Raw genomic sequence first — 20,614 nt, 5'->3', positions numbered from 1 at the left:
AGGTCCGGTGATGTGAAGATGCTGGCCAGGATTTTCCGGAGCCTGTGAGCGCGTACACAGCCTTAGGAGCCCCACAAGTTCGGGGTTTCTGCGTGCGATGTGTATGTGTGAAAACCCAGAACTTGCAATCTGTCAAATTTCAGCTCGATAGATCGTACCCACGCGCAGGAAATGGACATTCGCTGTCGCAGAATTGGGCTATTTACCCAACTACTGCCCAGCAAATGCCCAGGGAACTCATACGCCTGGTGAAAGCAGGCGTGACATCTGATTGTACCAGCGTAAAGGTTTAGATCAATATTAAAATAACATTTTAGGTTATTTTTGAGTGGAAGCAAGTCTTCGATTTCAAGGGACTGCCTATGATGATGATGATGGATAAAAATGTTCAAATTTATTTTTCAAAAAATTACATTTTTGTTTTAAATGTTTAGTTAAATTGTAATTTAATTACTTTAGAACATATGATGATTTATTTTTATTTAACTGGGGTGAAAGTGTGATTTTTAGGGGGTCCTATAATGCTTATGAGGATTCTGTAGGTAAATTTGTGATTGGTTGGAATGGCCCATGTGATCCCAGGGGCGCCTGTGAACCGCCTGCACTCCAGGGACACGTGGGCCTTTAACGCAGGCCCAGGAGCACCAGGTTGGTGCAGACTTCTCCTGCGGCCCACGGGAAGCCTCCGACCGCAATTTCCAGCTCCATGAAAGATGCGACAGGAAGGTACAGAGTCACTTGAACGCACGAGTGATGGGAGATAGTTCTCCAGCCTCATCGCTCCCCTCCGCCGTGCTCCCTTACTCAAAGCCTGGCAGCTGGGGACCACTCAGCCACCCACCTCGATTTTGCCGGTCTTGGCGGCCAGTTTGATGGGGGTCAGCCCTTTCCGGTTCTTCACACCCTCCAGGTTGAGCTGTGGCTTGATCTTCACCCCCATCCTCAGTAGGTGGCCGTACATCTCAGTGACGAACTTGGTGTTCTCTCTGGTGTTGTCGGAGATGGACACTAACGCGTGGAGCACGTTGTTCCCCATGGAGTCCGTCGCGTCAATGTCCGCCCGGCAGTAAGGGTTTTCCAGCAGATGCGACACCACATCCAGCTGGTTGGTGCATGCGGCCAGCGAGAGAGGCAGTTCCCCTGTTGCAGGAAGAGATCGAGTCAGAAAGATGCTCATAGCAACAACTTGCATTTATACAGCGCCTTTAACGGAGTAAAACGTCCCAGGGCACGTCACAGGAGCGCTGTCAGGCACAATTTGACACCGAGCCACATCAGGAGATATTAGGACAGGTGACCAAAAGCTGGGTCAAAGCGGTAGGTTTTGAGGAGCGTCTTAAAGGTGAATAGAGAGGCGAAGAGGTTTAGGGAGGGAGTTCCAGGTAGCTGAAGGCACGGCCGCCACTGGTGGAGCGATGGAAATCGGGGATGCGCAAGAGGCCAGAATTGGAGGAGCACAGAGATCTCGGGGGGTTGTAGGGGTGAGGAGATTAAAGATAGGGAGGGACGAGGCCATGGAGGGATTTGAAAGCAAAGATGAGAATTTTAAATTTGAGGCGTTGCTGGACTGAGAGCCAATGTAGGTCAATGAGCACAGGGGGTGATGGGTGAGCGGGACTTAGTACAAGTTAGGACACGGGCAGCCGAGTTTTGGATGAGCTCAGGTTTACAGAGAATGGAAAATCAGAGGCCGGCCAGAAGTGCATTGGAATAGTCTAGAGGTATTCACTAAGGAGGACACAAACAACCTTCCGGATTTAAAAGGGGTCAGAGGGTCTAGTAAGAAGGAGGAACTGAGGGAAATCCTTATTAGTCAGGAAATTGTGTTGGGGAAATTGATGGGATTGAAGGCCGATAAATCTCCAGGGCCTGATGGACTGCACCTCAGTGTACTTAAGATGGCCTTGGAAATAGCGGATGCATTGACAGTCATTTTCCAACATTCCATAGACTCTGGATCAGTTCCTATGGAGTGGAGGGTAGCCAATGTAACCCCATTTTTTAAAAAAGGAGAGAGAAAACAGGGAATTATAGACCGGTCAGCCTGACATCGGTAGTGGGTAAAACGATGGAATCAATTATTGAGGATGTCATAGCAGCGCATTTGGAAAGAGGTGACATGATAGGTCCAAGTCAGCATGGATTTGTGAAAGGGAAATCATGCTTGACAAATCTTCTGGAATTTTTTGAGGATGTTTCCAGTAGAGTGAACAAGGGTGAACCAGTTGATGTGGTGTATTTGGACTTTCAGAAGGCTTTCGACAAGGTCCCACTCAAGAGATTAATGTGCAAAGTTAAAGCACATGGGATTGGGGGTAGTGTGCTGACGTGGATTGAGAACTGGTTGGCAGACAGGAAGCAAAGAGTAGGAGTAAATGGGTACTTTTCAGAATGGCAGGCAGTGACTAGTGGGGTACCGCAAGGTTCTGTGCTGGGGCCCCAGCTGTTTACATTGTACATTCATGATTTAGATGAGGGAATTAAATGTAATATCTCCAAATTTGCGGATGACACTAAGTTGGGTGGCAGTGTGAGCTGCGAGGAGGATGCTATGAGGCTGCAGAGTGACTTGGATAGGTTAGGTGAGTGGGCAAATGCATGGCAGATGAAGTATAATGTGGATAAATGTGAGGTTAACACAGCAGGTGGTTAAGAAAACAAATGGCATGTTGGCCTTCATAGCGAGGGGATTTGAGTACAGGGGCAGGGAGCTGTTGCTACAGTTGTACAGGGCCTTGGTGAGGCCACACCTGGAGTATTGTGTACAGTTTTGGTCTCCTAACTTGAGGAAGGACATTCTTGCTATTGAGGGAGTGCAGCGAAGATTCACCAGACTGATTCCCGGGATGGCGGGACTGACATATCAAGAAAGACTGGATCAACTGGGCTTGTATTCACTGGAGTTCAGAAGAATGAGAGGGGATCTCATAGAAACATTTACAATTCTGACGGGTTTAGACAGGTTGGATGCAGGAAGAATGTTCCCGATGTTGGGGAAGTCCAGAACCAGGGTCACAGTCTAAGGATAAAGGGTAAGCCATTTAGGACCGAGACGAGGAGAAAGTTCTTCACCCAGAGAGTGGTGAACCTGTGGAATTCTCTACCACAAAAAGTTGTTGAGGCCAATTCACTAAATATATTCTAAAAGGAGTTAGATGTAGTCCTTACTACTCGGGGGATCAAGGGGTATGGCGAGAAAGCAGGAATGGGGTACTGAAGTTGCATGTTCAGCCATGAACTCATTGAATGGCGGTGCAGGCTTGAAGGGCCGAATGGCCTGCTCCTGCACCTATTTTCTATGTTTCTATGGATGAGGGCTCCAGCAGCAGATGAGGTGAGGCAGGGTTGGAGTTGCGCAATGTTATAGAGGTGCAAGTAGACGGTGATGGAACAGATTTGTAGTCAGAAGCTCACCTCAGGGTCAAATAGGATGCCAAGGTTGCAAACAGTCTGGTTGAGCCTCAGACAGTGGCCAGGGAGAGGAATGGAGTCGGTAGCTAGGGAACGGAGTTTCTGTCGGGGACCGAAGACAATGGTTTCGGTCTTCCCAATATTTATTATGACAAAACTCATAGGAACATGGAGGAGGCCATTCAGCCTGTTTCGCCATTAAATGAGATCATGGATGATCTGTATCTTAAGTTCATTGACCCACCTTCATTCCATAACCCTTAATACCCTTGCCTAAAAAATCTATCAATCTCAGGTTTGACATTTTCAATTGAGCCCCAGTCTCCACAGCTTTTTGGGGGGGGGGGGGGGAAAAAAAGAGTTCCAGATTTCCACTACCCTCTGAAAAAGTGCTTCAACATCACCCCTCAACGGCCTGGCTCTAATTTTAAGGTGATGCCCCTTGTTCTGGACTCCCCCACCAGGAGGGAATAGTTTCTCTCTACCCCATCAACTCCTTTAAGCATCAATTAGTTCACCGTTAATCTTCTATACTCAAGGGAATACAAACCTAGTCTACGCAATCTGTCTTCATAATTTAAACTTTTAGCCTGGTTTCAACTCCCCAAGACTTTTACACTTGTCTCCCTTAATTAAGCAACAGGCTTCAGTCAAGTGGCTCACATACAGATCACTTCCTCACATGCTCAATACTTAGCCACGAGGACAAGAAGAGCAGCATCCACTGCTGTCTACAAATTTAGCAGCCTTTATTTTTGTCTAACTGTCAAGATCAAACACTCCCAGGGCAGGTACGGCACAGGTTAGATACAGAGTAAAGCTCCCTCTACACTGTCCCATCAAACACTCCCAGGGCAGGTACAGGGGGTTAGATACAGTGTTAAGCTCCCTCTACACTGTCCCATCAAACACTCCCAGGGCAGGTACGGCACAGGTTAGATACAGAGTAAAGCTCCCTCTACACTGTCCTATCAAACACTCCCAGAGCAGGTACAGGGGGTTAGATACAGAGTAAAGCTCCCTCTACACTGTCCCATCAAACACTCCCAGGGCAGGTACAGCACGGGGATAGATACAGAATAAAGCTTCCTCTACACTGTCCCATCAAACACTCCCAGGGCAGGTACAGCATGGGGTTAGATACAGAGTAAAGCTCCCTCTACACTGTCCCATCAAACAGTCCCAGGGCAGGTACAGCACAGAGTGAAAACTGATATCACTGTGCCATTTCTTTACAATTCCCACAATAGCCATGCTGTGACCTGTCAGTTAATGTAGATTTGGCGTTTTGTGATCTGGGCTATGTTGAGACTCTTGAAAACTAGCAGAGAGAGAGAATTTCAGCACTTTAGTTTGGGCAAGAGTTGAATTCAGGTCCCTGAGGTTGGAGGCTAGTGTCTACACCATTGCATGATCCAGTACCCACCCTCCATAGGGAAAAATCTGCCTTCCAATCAATGATCACTCTATGCAGTGTCTCCCTAACCTATCTCCCAATACTGTGCAGGACAGAGTTTCGATAAACCAACGAAAGGCAAGAATTTCTTCAAACCTTTCCAACTATAATCATTCTAAAAAGGGAGGGAGAACAGCCAATTGTCGTGGTGCACATTGGTACCAACGACATAGGTTAAAAAACGGGATGAGGTCCTACGAGACGAATTTAAGGAGCTAGGAGCTAAATTAAAAAGTAGGACCTCAAAAGTAGTAATCTCGGGATTGCTACCAGTGCCACGTGCTAGTCAGAGTAGAAATCGCAGGATAGCACAGATGAATACGTGGCTTGAGCAGTGATGCAGCAGGGAGGGATTCAAATTCCTGGGGCATTGGAACAGGTTCTGGGGGAGGTGGGACCAGTACAAACCGGACGGTCTACACCTGGGCAGGACCGGAACCAATGTCCTAGGGGGAGTGTTTGCTAGTGCTGTTGGGAAGGAGTTAAACTAATATGGCACGGGGATGGGAATCAATGCAGGGAGACAGAGGGAAATAAAAAGGAGACAAAAGCAAAAGACAGAAAGGAGATGAGTAAAAGTGGAGGGCAGAGAAACCCAAGGCAAAAAACAAAAGGGGCCACTGAATATAAAGGGGCTGCAGGAGGGGTCAAAATAAAAATCATGGTTTAAGAACTAGGATTAAAACACTACCTAAATGAACGCAGCATTCGAAATAAAGTAAATGAGTTGACGGCACAAATCATTACAAATGGGTATGATTTGGTGGCCATTACAGAAACGTGGTTGCAGGGTGGCCAAGACTGGGAATTAAACATACAGGGGTATCTGACGATTCGGAAAAAGATAGACAAGAAGGGAAAGGAGGTGGGGTAGCTCTGTTAATAAAGGATGATATCAGGGCAGTTTTGAGAGAAGTTATTGACTCTAATGAACAAAATATTGAACCACTGTGGGTGGAGATTAGAGATAGTAAGGGGAAAAAGTCACTGGTGGGTGTAGTTTATAGGCCCCCAAATAATAACTTCACGGTGGGGCGGGCAACAATCAAGGGAATAATGGAGGCATGTGAAAAAGGAACGGCAGTAGTCATGGGGGATTTTAACCTACATATCGATTGGAGGAGGAATTCATAGAATGCATACGGGATTGTTTCTTAGAACAGTATGTAACAGAACCTACACGGGAGCAAGCTATCTTAGATCTGGTCCTGTGTAATGAGACAGGAAAAATAAACGATCTCCGAGTAAAAGATCCTTTCGGAATGAGTGATCACAGTATGGTTGAATTTGTAATACAGATTGAGGGTGAGGAAGTAGTGTTTCAAACGAGCGTACTATGCTTAAACAAAGGGAACTACAGTGGGATGAGGGCAGAGTTACTAAAGTAGACTGGGAACACAGACTAAACGGTGGCACAATTGAGGAACAGTGGAGGACTTTAAAGGAGCTCTTTCATAGTGCTCAACAAAAATATATTCCAGTGAAAAAGAAAGGCGGTCAGAGAAGGGATAACCAGCCGTGGATAACCAAGGAAATAAAGGAGAGTATCAAATCAAAGACCAGTGCGTATAAGGTGGCCAAGGTTAGTGGGAAACTAGAGGATTGGGAAAATTTTAAACAACAGCAAAGAATGACTAAAAAAGCAATAAAGAAAGGAAAGATAGATTTCGAAGGTAAACTTGCGCAAAACATAAAAACAGATAGTAAAAGCTTTTACAGATATATAAAATGGAAAAGAATAAATGTTGGTCCCTTAGAAGATGAGAAGGGGGATTTAATAATGGGAAATGTGGAAATGGCTGAAACCTTAAACAATTATTTTGCTTCGGTCTTCACAGTGGAAGACACAAAAACCATGCCAAAAATTGCTGGTCACGGGAATGTGGGAAGGGAGGACCTTGAGATAATCACTATCACTAGGGGGGTAGTGCTGGACAGACTAATGGGACTCAAGATAGACAAGTCCCCTGGTCTTGATGAAATGCATCCCAGGGTATTAAAAGAGATGGCGGAAGTTATAGCAGATGCATTCGTTATAATCTACCAAAATTCTCTGGACTCTGGGGAGGTACCAGCGGATTGGAAAGCAGCTAATGTAACGCCTCTGTTTAAAAAAAGGGGGCAAGCAAAAGGCAGGTAACTATAGGCCAGTTAGTTTAACATCTGTAGTGGGGAAAATGCTTGAAACTATCATTAAGGAAGAAATAGCGGGACATCTAGATAGGAATAGTGCAATCAAGCAGACGCAGCATGGATTCATGAAGGGGAAATCATGTTTAACTAATTTACTGGAATTCTTTGAGGATATAACGAGCATGGTGGATAGAGGTGTACCGATGGATGTGGTGTATTTAGATTTCCAAAAGGCATTCGATAAGGTGCCACACAAAAGGTTACTGCAGAAGATATAGGTACGCGGAGTCAGAAGAAATGTATTAGCATGGATAGAGAATTGGCTGGCGAACAGAAAGGAGAGAGTCGGGATAAAAGAGTCCTTTTCGGGTTGGAAATCGGTGGTTAGTGGTGTGCCACAGGGATCGGTGCTGGGGCCACAACTGTTTACAATATACATAGATGACCTGGAAGAGGGGACAGAGTGGACAGAGTGTGGTGTAACAAAATTTGCAGATGACACTAAGATTAGTGGGAAAGCGGGTTGTGTAGAGGACACAGAGAGGCTGCAAAGAGATTTGGATAGGTTAAGCGAATGGGCTAAGGTTTGGCAGATGGAATACAATGTCGGAAAGTGTGAGGTCATCCACCTTGGGGGGGAAAAACATTAAAAGGGAATAGTATTTGAATGGGGAGAAATTAAACATGCTGCGGTGCAGAGGGACCAAGGGGTCCTTGTGCCTGAATCCCAAAAAGTTAGTTTGCAGGTGCAGCAGGTAATCAGGAAGGCGAATGGAATGTTGGCCTTCATTGCGAGAGGGATGGAGTACAAAAGCAGGGAGGTCCTGCTGCAACTGTACAGGGTATTGGTAAGGCCGCACCTGGAGTACTGCGTGCAGTTTTGGTCACCTTACTTAAGGAAGGATATACTAGCTTTGGAGGGGGTACATAGACGATTCACTGGGCTGATTCTGGAGATGAGGGGGTTACCTTATGATGATAGATTGAGTAGACTGGGTCTTTACTCGTTGGAGTTCAGAAGGATGAGGGGTGATCTTATAGAAACATTTAAAATCATGAAAGGGATAGACAAGATAGAGGCAGAGAAGTTGTTTCCATTGGTGGGGGAGACTAGAACTAGGGGGCACAGCCTCAAAATACGGAGGAGCCAATTTAAAACCGAGTTGAGAAGGAATTTCTTCTCCCAGAGGGTTGTGAATCTGTGGAATTCTCTGCTCAAGGAAGCAGTTGAGGCTAGCTCATTGAATGTATTCAAGTCACAGATAGATAGATTTTTAACCAATAAGGGAATTAAGGGTTACGGAGAGAGGGCGGGTAAGTGGAGCTGAGTCCACGGCCAGATCAGCCACGATCTTATTGAATGGCGGAGCAGGCTCGAGGGGCTAGATGGCCTACTCCTGTTCCTAATTCTTATGTTATAACCATCGCTGTTTGTGTTCCCACGCAGTAAAGTACTTAAGAATATTGCCCCAAGGGGCTGATTAAAAACAAACTGCAGTCAGTACACAACTTAACTTCATAACACAAGACTCTGAGTAATGACATTCCATGTCAATTGCTAATTTCATGCTATATATACATTCGGAAAAAGTGCCTTAAACAGTTCAAAGTGGCCTTGCGTCCAGTACATGGGAACAGGAGGCCATTCAGCTCTCGAGTCTGTTCCATCATTGAATGAGTAGCCATTTAGGACTGAGTGGAGGAGAAATTTCTTTACTCAGAGGGTGGTGAATCTTTGGAATTCTCTACCCCAGAGGGCTGTGGAGGCTCAGTCATTGAGTATATTCAAGACAGAATTCGCTAGATTTTTGGATATTAAGGGAATCAAGCGATTTGGGGATAGGGCAGGAAGGTGGAGTTGAGGTGGAAGATCAGCCATGATCTTATTGAATGGCGGAGCAGGTTCGAGGGGCCGAATGGCCGACTCCTGCTCCTATTTAGTATGATCTTATAAGTTTGCATATAGTGAGAGTGCATCAAAAGATTGTAATCGGTCAGTGTGTGAGGTCTGGGGGGAAATAAATCGCCCCTCCGCTGTCCTCCCATGGTTACACGACTTTATGGAGCTTGCTTCGCTGGGAGTGTATGAGGCTGGCTGTGTAAATTGCCTGCACTTTGCGCAGTTACAGTTTGGTAGGTTTTAACTCGCTTCGAGCTAATGCAATCGTTTCTTTCCCTGCGGTTGTAACGAGGGTCTTGAACTGCTTTTCTTACCAAAGTAAAATCCAGTTTGGCCTTCCTTGTTCTTGAAGAATATCCCGTTGGCCTTAGCGTGGACATCGGCACCGTTCCGGATCAGAAGAGCCACGAAATGCAGACACCGGCGCTCGATTGCGATGTGAAGCGCCGTCTGACCTGGGGGAGTGGATTTGGAGCGGATGAATCATTATTCTGATGCAGTGCCGCCCAAAGCAGGTCACACAGTAAAACAATGTCTCTCAAACCTGTCTGTGTGAAGTGGGGGGGGGGGGGGGGGAATTCGAGAGCCCGGTCTGTGGGGGGGGTTACCTTGAAGGCAGTGGTGTAATCTTTGTTCCCCTCTGCACCTCTGAGGAAATCCCTGCAAATATTGAAACATTCCCAGGGATTTACTGCAAATACTGAAATATCCCCAGGGATAGCCTGCAAATATTGAAACACTCCGGTGTCACATCTGTCAGGTCACCCCTCAGCCTTCCCCCTTCTCTTTTCTAGAGAAAAGAGCCCCGCGTTGTTCAGTGGCCTGGAGATTAATCTTAAGTTCCCGGAGACCTCGCGCGTCCCCGTCAGTGCTTTGTACCCTTGTAGTAGCTATCGATGTAGGCCGCGTTGATGAATTCCTTCAGGTTGTCTGTTTTCTCCGCGATTTCCAGCAGCACGGGGATAGTGTCGTTCCTGTGGTTACTCAGGTTTAACAGCGCCTTCAGTAAAACGGTTTTGCCGGTGTCTGGGTCTGAAAGGCATAAAACGAGAGTTGGTAACACGGCCCCGCAGCAAGAGGAGGCCATTCGGCCCATCAAGCCCGTTCCGCCATTCAGTCAGATCATGGTTGATCTGTACCTAAACTCCATCTACCCGCCTTGGTTCCGTAACCCTCAAGACCCTTTGTCTGAGAAAAATCTATCCACCTCAATTTTTCAATTGACCCCCAGCATCCGCAGCTTTGGAGAGAGTTCCAGATTTCCACTGCCCTTTGTGTGAAGAAGCTTCCCGTCACCCCAAAACGGCCTGGCTCTAATTTTAAAGTTAGACCCCTTTTTTAACAGAAGCATTAAACTGATACATCTCGGTTAAGATGGCAGAGAAAGGGATTTCACACAAAATTCTTAACTGTTGGTAGGCCTGAATCTCACAACACTAACGTCAAGGCAAAGGAGTCCCAGGTGGGCCAGTTATTTTATCCTTATATTTTGTTTTTCTTTCCACCTCATTAGCTCAAGTGCTTCTTTCGAGCAAGCGCGCTTGTTTTCACCAAAGAGGAAAAAGATAAGTGACATGATCCAGGTTTGTTTTTATTGATGTGAGGAATGAATAATGCCGATATAAACGGTTCATAGAATCATAGAATGATAGAGCACAGGAGGAGGCCATTTGGCCCATCGAGTGTGCCAGCTCTTTGAAAGAGCTATCCAATTAGTCCCACGCCCCACTGTGCAGAACATAAACGCTGGCAGGGACCGGCTGGGCTGAATAGCCTGTTTCTGTGCCATAAACTAAATGTCATTCTATATGAAATGTGCGGGGTGGATTTGGTTGGAGCCACCCCGTTAGGAACTCTGGCTGGATCAGGAGAATCCAGCCCACAACGTCCGTGAGTGCAAGCATGTTCAGTTCCTCCCTGCACCCTGGTTAATGTTGTTATGATTGTGCCAGACTGTTGCTACAGCATCATACGCTGGTGACAAGCTGGTACTTGATTCCTCTTTTTACAAGTTACCGCTATCTCTGGCGTGGGACTCGAAGCCACGACCTTCTGACTCAGAGGCGCGAGTGCTAGCCACGGAGGATAGGAAATGTTCACAGCTGAAAGCAGTCCTGCTGGACGCGATTGTTTCTCTACCGCAGTGCATCTCACCCCTCCCTCCACACACCTCCCCTTTGGCTTTGGAAGGACATCTCCTGCACTATATGCTTCCCTGACTACTGCAGTATTCAAGGAGCTGATGGAGTTTTAAACACTTTCCCACCTCCTGGTTCTGCACTGTCAAAGTTTCACTTTTAGTACAACTTTTTCGAATCATGCTACCCATTGAATTTTGAAGCTGAGCCAGGACAACTATGAGAGAGGTTGAGGGTAACAATTGGCATTGGTGCCTGCGGAAAGGATGGTAATATTTATCTACCAAGTCCCCATCCGATGAGCCATTCTGGAAAGTCTGTGCTCATTGATTGAGAAGAGGATGGGCCTCGACTCAGTGGAGAGTTATTATCTCACCTCTGTGTCAGAAGGTTGTGGGTTCAAGTCCCACTCCAGAGACTCAAGCCCATAATCTAGGCTGACACTCCAGTGCACTACTGCGGGAACACTGCACTGTCAGAGGTGCCGTCTTATTGGATGAGACGTTAAATTGAGGCCCTGCCTGCCCTCTCAGGTGGACGTAAAAGATCCCACAGCCGTGATTGCAAAGAAGAGCAGGGGGAGTTCTCCCCGGTGTCCTGGGGCCAATATTTATCTCTCAACCAACATCACTAAAAACAGATTATCTGGTCATTATCACATTGCTGTTTGTGGGAGCTTGCTGTGTGCAAATCGGCTGGCATGTTTCCCACATTACAACAGTGACTGCACTCCAAAAGTACTTAATTGGCTGTAAAGCGTTTTGGGACATCTTGAGGTTGTGAAAGGCGCTATAGAAATGCAAGTCCTTCCTTTCCTCACTCAGTTTGGATTCACACTTGGGCCGAGGTACCAGAGGGGGAATTGGCACTCATGGTATCATATGTTCAGGGCCGGAATGGGAGGGGGGGGGAAGGGAGGGGAGGGGAGAACCGAGATACCTCTGAATTCCCAGTCAGTGAGGCATTTGTTGCTCCTGGTCAGGTACTGCAGTAATCCATCTAACCCGCTCGCCTTTCCTTTGGACACGGCTTCAAACAGCCACTGCCGCTCGTACACTTTGGGTACCGAATTCTCCTCAAAGCTTTGAACTGAATCCAGGGATTGCTTCCTGTGAATAACAAAAACATTTCAACGAAACAAAAAAAAAAATCAAACCTCCAAAGACAAAATAAATCACCACGTGCTCGTTGCCCTACTTTGGCTCCCAGTCTGGCAACACCTTGACTTTTAAATTCTCATCCCAGTGTTCAAATTTCTCCGTGAGCTCACCCCCTCCCTATTTCTGTAACCTCCTCCAGCCCTACAACCCTTCAAGATCTCTGCGCTCCTCCAATTCTGGCCTCTTGAGCATCCCTGATTTTAATCGCTCCACCATTGGCGGCCGTGCCTTCAGCTGCTGACGTCTTAAGCCCTGGAATTCCCTCCCTAGAGTAAATGCTCTGCCATTTAATAAGATCATGGCTGATCTGATCTTCGGCTCAGCCATGATCTTGTTTGTTATGTCTGTAATGCACTTATGAATGATTCCACAAGGCAAGGTTTTGTACTCAAACTGTAGTGTCCTTTATTCGTAACTCCAGAGTGAGGCATAAGCATGGTGGCAGGCTTTTATACTGGGCCCTGCACACCTCTGCAGGTGACCCTCAGGTCTCCCACCGCAGTGCCCTCTGGTGGACAGCCTCTGACACAGGGGCAGGAAACCCCAGTCTCCACCAGTTGCACCCTCTAGTGGTGCCAGCATAGTATATACACAGTGCAAACCTTATTGATACTACATCAGGTAACAAGTCTCCATCTTATGCAACTGTACAGTGACTACCCAGCGAGTATATCTATAGTCTGCATATATATTATTAAATGGCAGAACAGGCTCGAGGAGCCTGCTCCTATTTCTTATGTTATGTAAGCCTCCCTGCATCTCTCTCCTTCTTTAACACATGCCTTAAAACCCACCTCTTTGTCCTAGCTTTTGGTCACCAGTCCTAATATTTCCTTATGTGGCTCAGTGTTAAACTTTGTCTGATAACTCTCCTGTGAAGCGCCTTGGGACCTTTTACTACCGTAACGGCGCTATCTAAATGCAAGTTGTTGTTGTTGCTGTTGTGGTAGCAGGAAAACAGTAAGTAGCCTCGACTATGGTGCTTGGAGTGTTGCTGTTTCAGTCTTGTGCCGATATCGGTTTGTTAAACAGCTGTCTCATCATAACTTTACACAACTTTGAACAGTCTGGAGGTAGAGCCTGCAAGTCACATCTATTAAACTTCCAATGTCAAGCAAGAGAAATCGAGTGCTTAGAGGGCTGTGTATTAACCCCTCGAGCACCCTATACAGCCCACACTGTGTATAAACGCCTCGAGCACCCTATACAGCCCGCACTGTGTATAAACCCCTCGAGCACCCTATACAGACCGCAGTGTATAAACCCCTTGAGCACCCTATACAGCCCACACTGTGTATAAACCCCTCGAGCACCCTATACAGCCCACACTGTGTATTAACCCCTCGAGCACCCTATACAGCCCACACTGTGTATAAACCCCTCGAGCACCCTATACAGACCGCAGTGTATAAACCCCTCGAGCACCCTATACAGCCCACACTGTGTATAAACCCCTCGAGCACCCTATACAGCCCACACTGTGTATTAACCCCTCGAGCACCCTATACAGCCCGCACTGTGTATAAACCCCTCGAGCACCCTATACAGCCCACACTGTGTATTAACCCCTCGAGCACCCTATACAGCCCGCACTGTGTATAAACCCCTCGAGCACCCTATACAGCCCGCACTGTGTATAAACCCCTCGAGCACCCTATACAGCCCACACTGTGTATAAACCCCTCGAGCACCCTATACAGCCCGCACTGTGTATTAACCCCTCGAGCACCCTATACAGCCCACACTGTGTATAAACCCCTCGAGCACCCTATACAGCCCACACTGTGTATTAACCCCTCGAGCACCCTATACAGCCCGCACTGTGTATAAACCCCTCGAGCACCCTATACAGACCGCAGTGTGTATAAACCCCTCGAGCACCCTATACAGCCCGCACTGTGTATAAACCCCTCGAGCACCCTATACAGCCCGCACTGTGTATAAACCCCTCGAGCACCCTATACAGCCCGCACTGTGTATAAACCCCTCGAGCACCCTATACAGCCCACACTGTGTATTAACCCCTCGAGCACCCTATACAGACCGCACTGTGTATAAACCCCTCGAGCACCCTATACAGACCGCACTGTGTATAAACCCCTCGAGCACCCTATACAGACCGCACTGTGTATAAACCCCTCGAGCACCCTATACAGACCGCAGTGTGTATAAACCCCTCGAGCACCCTATACAGACCGCACTGTGTATAAACCCCTCGAGCACCCTATACAGACCGCAGTGTGTATAAACCCCTCGAGCACCCTATACAGACCGCACTGTGTATAAACCCCTCGAGCACCCTATACAGGCCGCACTGTGTATAAACCCCTCGAGCACCCTATACAGGCCGCACTGTGTATAAACCCCTCGAGCACCCTATACAGACCACACTGTGTATTAACCCCTCGAGCACCCTATACAGACCGCACTGTGTATTAACCCCTCGAGCACCCTATACAGACCGCACTGTGTATTAACCCCTCGAGCACCCTATACAGACCGCACTGTGTACTAACCCCTCGAGCATCCTATACAGATCGCACTGTGTATAAACCCCTCGAGCACCCTATATAGGCCGCACTGTGTATAAACCCCTCGAGCACCCTATACAGACCGCACTGTGTACTAACCCCTCGAGCATCCTATACAGATCGCACTGTGTATAAACCCCTCGAGCACCCTATATAGGCCGCACTGTGTATAAACCCCTCGAGCACCCTATACAGGCCGCACTGTGTATTAACTCGAGCACCCTATACATGCCGCACTGTGTATAAACCCCTCGAGCATCCGATACAGGCCGCACTGTGTATAAACCCCTCGAGCATCCTATACAGGCTACACTGTGTAGAAACCCCTCGAGCACCCTATACAGGCCGCACTGTGTATTAACTCGAGCACCCTATACAGGCTACACTGTGTATAAACCCCTCGAGCACCCTATACAGACCACATTGTGTAGAAACCCCTCGAGCACCCTATACAGGCTGCAGTGTGTATAAGAACATAAGAAATAGGAGCAGGAGTAGGCCATACGGCCACTCGAGCCAGCTCCGCAATTCAATATGGCTGATCTGATCATGGACTCAGGTCCACCTCCCTGCCCGCTCCCCATAACCCCTTATTCCATTATCGTTTAAGAAGCTGTCTATTTCTGTCTTAAATTTATTCAATATCCCAGCCCCCACAATTCTCTGAGGCAGTGAGTTCTACAGATCCACAACCCTCAGAGAAGAAATTTCTCCTCATCTCAGTTTGAAATGAGTGGCCCCTTATTCTAAGATTTTGCCCTCTAGTTCTAGTCTTCCCCATCAGTGGAAACATCCTCTCTCCATCCACCTTGTCGAGCTCCCTCATAATCTTATACTTTTCTGTAATGTATGTATACCTGGGTTTACCTGCCACCAGGGGGAGCGACCATCGGAGGTCATTGGGCCACAGACACACACGTGCAGCCCTTGTATATAAAGAAAGCCTCCATGTTTAATCCAAACTTTGAGAGCTAATAAAGTAGAGTCAGGTCGCACCAGAGTTCACAGTACTAAGCCTTTTAAGTCATTGCATACACAACAGTTTCGATAAGATCACACCTCTCATTCTTCTGAATTCCAATGCGTAGAGGCCCAACATACTCAACCTTTCCTCATAAGTCAACCCCCTCATCTCCGGAATCAACCAAGTGAACCTTCTCTGAACTGCCTCCAAAGCAAGTATATCCTTTCATAAATATGGAAACCAAAACTGCACGCAGTACTCCAGGTGTGGCCTCACCAATACCCTGGACAGCTGTAGCAAGACTTCTCTATTTTATACTCCATCTCCTTTGCGATAAAGGCCAAGATTCCATTGGCCGTCCTGATCACTTGCTGTACCTGCATACTATCCTTTTCTGTTTCTTGCACAAGTACCCCCAGGTCCTACTGTACTGCGGCACTTTGCAATCTTTCTCCATTTAAATAATAACCTGCTCTTTGATTTTTTTTCTGCCAAAGTGCATGACCTCACACTTTCCAACATTATATTCCATCTGCCAAATTTTTGCCCACTCACTTAACCTGTCTATGTCCTTTTGCAGATTTTGTGTCCTCTTCACACATTGCTTTTCCTCCCATCTTTGTATTGTCAGCAAACTTGACTATATTACACTTGGTCCCTTCTTCCAAGTCGTTAATATAGATTGTAAATGTTATGTATGTAAACTTTATAATAGTGCAAGACTTGCCACCAGGGGGCGCACTTGTTGGAGACCCAAGGGTCACCTGCACACCTCGTGCAAGCAAGTATAAAAGGTTGTCTGCCATGCTGCTTCGGCACTCTGGAGTTTGATTAAAGAGGCTAAGGTCACACCAGTTCGAGCTTACAGCATACAGTCTTGTGGAGTTATCCTGAATGTAACAGTAAATAGTTGGGGTTCCAGCACCGATCCCTGCGGCACCCCACTAGTTGCTGATTGCCAACCCGAGAATGAATAATTTATCCCGACTCTGTTTTCTGTTAGCCAATCCTCTATCCATGCTAATATATTGCCCCCAACCCCATGAACTTTTATCTTGTGCAGTAACCTTTTATGTGGCACCTTGTCAAATGCCTTCTGGAAATCCAAATACACCACATCCACTGGTTCCCCCTTATCCACCCTGCTTGTTACATCCTCAAAGAACACCAGCAAATTTGTTAAACATGATTTCCCCTTCATAAATCCATGCTGACTCTGCCTGGCCGAGTTTTGCTTTTCCAAATGTCCTGCTACTGCTTCTTTAATAATGGACTCCAACATTTTCCCAACCACAGATGTGAGGCTAACTGGTCTCTCGTTTCCTGCTTTTTGTCTGCCTCCTTTTTTTAAATAGGGGCGTTACATTTGCAGTTTTCCAATCTCCTGGGATCTCCCCAGAATCCAGGGAATTTTGGTAAATTACAACCAATGCATCCACAATCCCTGCCACTACTTCTCTTAAGACCCTAGGATGCAAGCCATCAGGTCCAGGGGATTTATCTGCCTTTAGTCCCATTATCTTACTGAGTACCAGCTCCTTAGTGATTGTGATTGTGATAAGTTCCTCCCCCCACATAGCCCCTTGACTATCCACTGTAGGAATATTGTTCGTGTCCTCTACCGTAAAGACTGATACAGAATATTTGTTCAGAGTTTCTGCCATCTCCATGTTCCCCATTACTAATTCCCCGGTCTCGTCCTCTAAGGGACCAACATTTACTTTAGCCACCCTTTTCCTTTTTATACATCTATAGAAACTCTTGCTATCTGTTTTTATATTTCATGCTAGTTTACTTTCATAGTCTATCTTCCCTTAATCATTTTTTGTGTCATTCTTTGCTGGCTTTTTAACGGCTTCCAATCTTCTGTCCTCCCACTAGTTTTGGCCACTTTGTATGCCCTTGTTTTTAATTGAACACCGTCCCTTATTTCTTTAGTTAGCCACGGATGGCTATCTTTTCTCTTACACCCTTTCCTCCTCACTGGAAGGGTGAACAGTGGTGTACATTTAAGGAGCTATTTCACTCTCGAGGGTTGTGAAATAGCTCCTTAAATGTACAACACTGTTTATCAACCGTCCTACACTTTAATCTATTTTCCCAGTCCACTTTAGCCAACTCTGTCCTCATACCTTCATAGTCTCCTTTATTTCAGTTTAGTACGCTGGTTAGAGATCCAACTTTCTCACCCTCCATCTGAATTTTAAATTCAATCATGCTATGATCAGGCTGCACTGTGCACTAGTCCCTCGAGCACCCTATACAGGCCACACTGTGTATTAACCCTTCGAGCACCCTATACAGGCCACTGTGTATTAACCCCTTGAGCACCCTATACAGGCTGCACTGTGTATTAACCCTTCGAGCACCCTATACAGGCCACACTGTGTATTAACCCTTCGAGCACCCTATACAGGCCACACTGTGTATTAACCCCTCGAGCACCCTATACAGGCCGCACTGTGTATTAACCCTTTGAGCACCCTATACAGGCCACTGTGTATTAACCCCTTGAGCACCCTATACAGGCTGCACTGTGTATTAACCCCTCAAGCACCCTATACAGGCCGCACTGTGTATTAACCCCTCGAGCACCCTATACAGGCTGCACTGTGTATTAACCCTTCGAGGACCCTATACAGGCCACACTGTGCATTAACCCCTTGAGCACCCTCTACAGGCTGCACTGTGTATTAACCCTTCGAGCACTCTATACAGGCTCCACTGTGTATAACCTTGGCTGCCCGTGCTTGTAAACATTGCACTATATCCATGCCACAAATATGCAATCTCCAGAGGATACAACCACTACACCAGCAAAGACATGCCGATCCAGGCCAACTTGAAGAACCTGTCTCAAATCAAGAAGGCCATTTTGAACGATTGCCTAATCCCTTCATCAATCTCCCCTCAGCCTCGATGACCAACGGCGAAATGCTTGAAAGAACTGCGACACACGGAATGGATTCCTGATAGAGGACCCCACAGTACAATCTGAAGGATCAAACCTTCCTCGCAAACAGTGGACAACCATCAACTGCCTCAGAACCGGTCACGGTCGATGCTGCATCTTCTCCATCGGTGGAAGATTGAAGCCTCCCCGTCATGTGACTGTGGAGCTCCCAATCAGACCCTGGAGCACATCATCGAGCACTGCCCTCAGAGGGAATTCACAGGCAGCCTACGGGATCTCCACGCTGTTACACCGGAAACTTTGGCCTGGATATCCAACGTGGATATTGACATTTGCTTTGCTACTACATACAAAAGAAGAAAAAAGACTGCGTATAAACCTCTCAAGCACCCTATACAGGCCGCACTGTGTATTAACCCCTCGAGCATCCTATACAGGCCGCACTGTGTATTAACCCCTCGAGCACTCTTATATAGGCCGCACTGTGTATTAACCCCTCGAGCACTCTATATAGGCCGCACTGTGTATAAACCCCACGAGCACCCTATACAGGCTGCACGGTGTATAAACCCCGTCCAGATTTAATCACTTGCTTTTTTGTGTCCTCTAACCCCTTGGTTTTTTGCACTGCCCAGTAACCTCTTTCTGCTCACTCATACACCCATCACGAGCTGCTCACTTACTTTACATTCTCGTGGGCCGACGGTGTACTAAGTTTCGGCGAAGTTTGATGACCTTTTGGGAAAAAGGAATCCATTGGTACCTTGGTTTTAGAGGCATCGCTTTCGCGAAAGTAGTAACGATGAGGTATCTTTTTCAAAATGATGGGGGGAGAAGGCAGTGGGCCCTTGGAGACAATGGACTGCTCGAGAGCGGATAAGGAGTATTCCAGCTCACCATCCTCGGTGAACACGTCGTCTGTGTCCGGATTCAAACCGGTTTCATAAGTGACCGCAGACTGATTGGCTTCAACGTTGCGCAGACGCTTCATTCTAACTGAGCGAGCTGCGGAACCCACAGAGCCATTCAACAAGCAGAGCGTTCGGAACAGGGCTCGTGGCAAACGTCAGGTATCCTGAAAAAAAGAAACACATACAATAAAAAAATAAATTCAACGTACAGCTTTATAATATACTCTGCAGCATTATCCCCAGTAACACATTGTTATATAATATACTCTGCAGCATTATCCCCAGTAACACTGTGTTACATAATATATACTGGAGTGTTAATCCCAGTAACACAGTGTGTTATATAATATATACTGGAGTGTTAATCTCAGTAACAGTGTGTTATATAATATATACTGGAGTGTTAATCCCAGTAACACAGTGTGTTATATAATATATACTGGAGTGTTAATCCCAGTAACACAGTATGTTATATAATATATACTGGAGTATTAATCCCAGTAACACACTGTTATATAATATATACTGGAGTATTAATCCCAGTAACACAGTGTGTTAAATAATATATAATGGAGTGTTAATCCCAGTAACACAGTGTGTTATACTATATAATGCAATATTATATCCAGTAACATACGGTGTGTTATATGATGGGGCAGAAATTCCCTCCTCCCGGGTCGGTACGGAGTGTGTACGGACCCGGGAAGACATTGCAAAAGCCGGTTTTCAGCGCACAATGCGCATGTGCTGAAAACCGGCTTTTCCGACGTGTCAAGTTGGAGCTTGACAGATCCTACGCATTTCGGCAGCCAAGACATTTGCAAGGGCAAGATTGCAGTATTTGCCCATATCTTGTCCAGCAAATGTCCTGAAAACTCTTGCGCCTGATAAAAGCAGGCACATGGTCTACTTTTACAGACGGAAGAGTTTTAAAATACACAAGAACATTTTAAAATAAAATTCTAAAAACACATTTTATTGTTAAAAACCCTCCCCACTACGGTAAGTTTATTTTAAGCCATAATTAAAAAAACTTTAAAAATCGTAAAAATATATATATTTTTTATAATACATAAATAACATTTAAATTAATTAA

General features: G+C 46.4%; 1 protein-coding gene across 1 annotated transcript in view; it reads right to left on the bottom strand.

Annotated features, from left to right (window-relative positions):
* Positions 1-20,614, bottom strand: part of LOC139226947 (transient receptor potential cation channel subfamily V member 1-like) — a 73,130-nt gene that overhangs the window by 37,783 nt on the left and 14,733 nt on the right. The window contains exons 2-6 of the mRNA XM_070858042.1: positions 19,291-19,682; positions 11,978-12,147; positions 9,780-9,932; positions 9,215-9,355; positions 842-1,140 (exon numbers count right to left, since the gene is read on the bottom strand). Of these exons, the coding sequence (XP_070714143.1) occupies positions 842-1,140; positions 9,215-9,355; positions 9,780-9,932; positions 11,978-12,147; positions 19,291-19,598 (1,071 nt within the window). The 5' untranslated portion in view covers positions 19,599-19,682. The remainder of the gene's footprint in view (positions 1-841; positions 1,141-9,214; positions 9,356-9,779; positions 9,933-11,977; positions 12,148-19,290; positions 19,683-20,614) is intronic.

Source organism: Pristiophorus japonicus, chromosome 16 (assembly GCF_044704955.1).
Source record: "Pristiophorus japonicus isolate sPriJap1 chromosome 16, sPriJap1.hap1, whole genome shotgun sequence".
NCBI lineage: Eukaryota > Metazoa > Chordata > Chondrichthyes > Pristiophoridae > Pristiophorus > Pristiophorus japonicus.
Note: the sequence above shows the minus strand (reverse complement) of the source record. Positions and strands in the feature narration are given on the sequence as shown.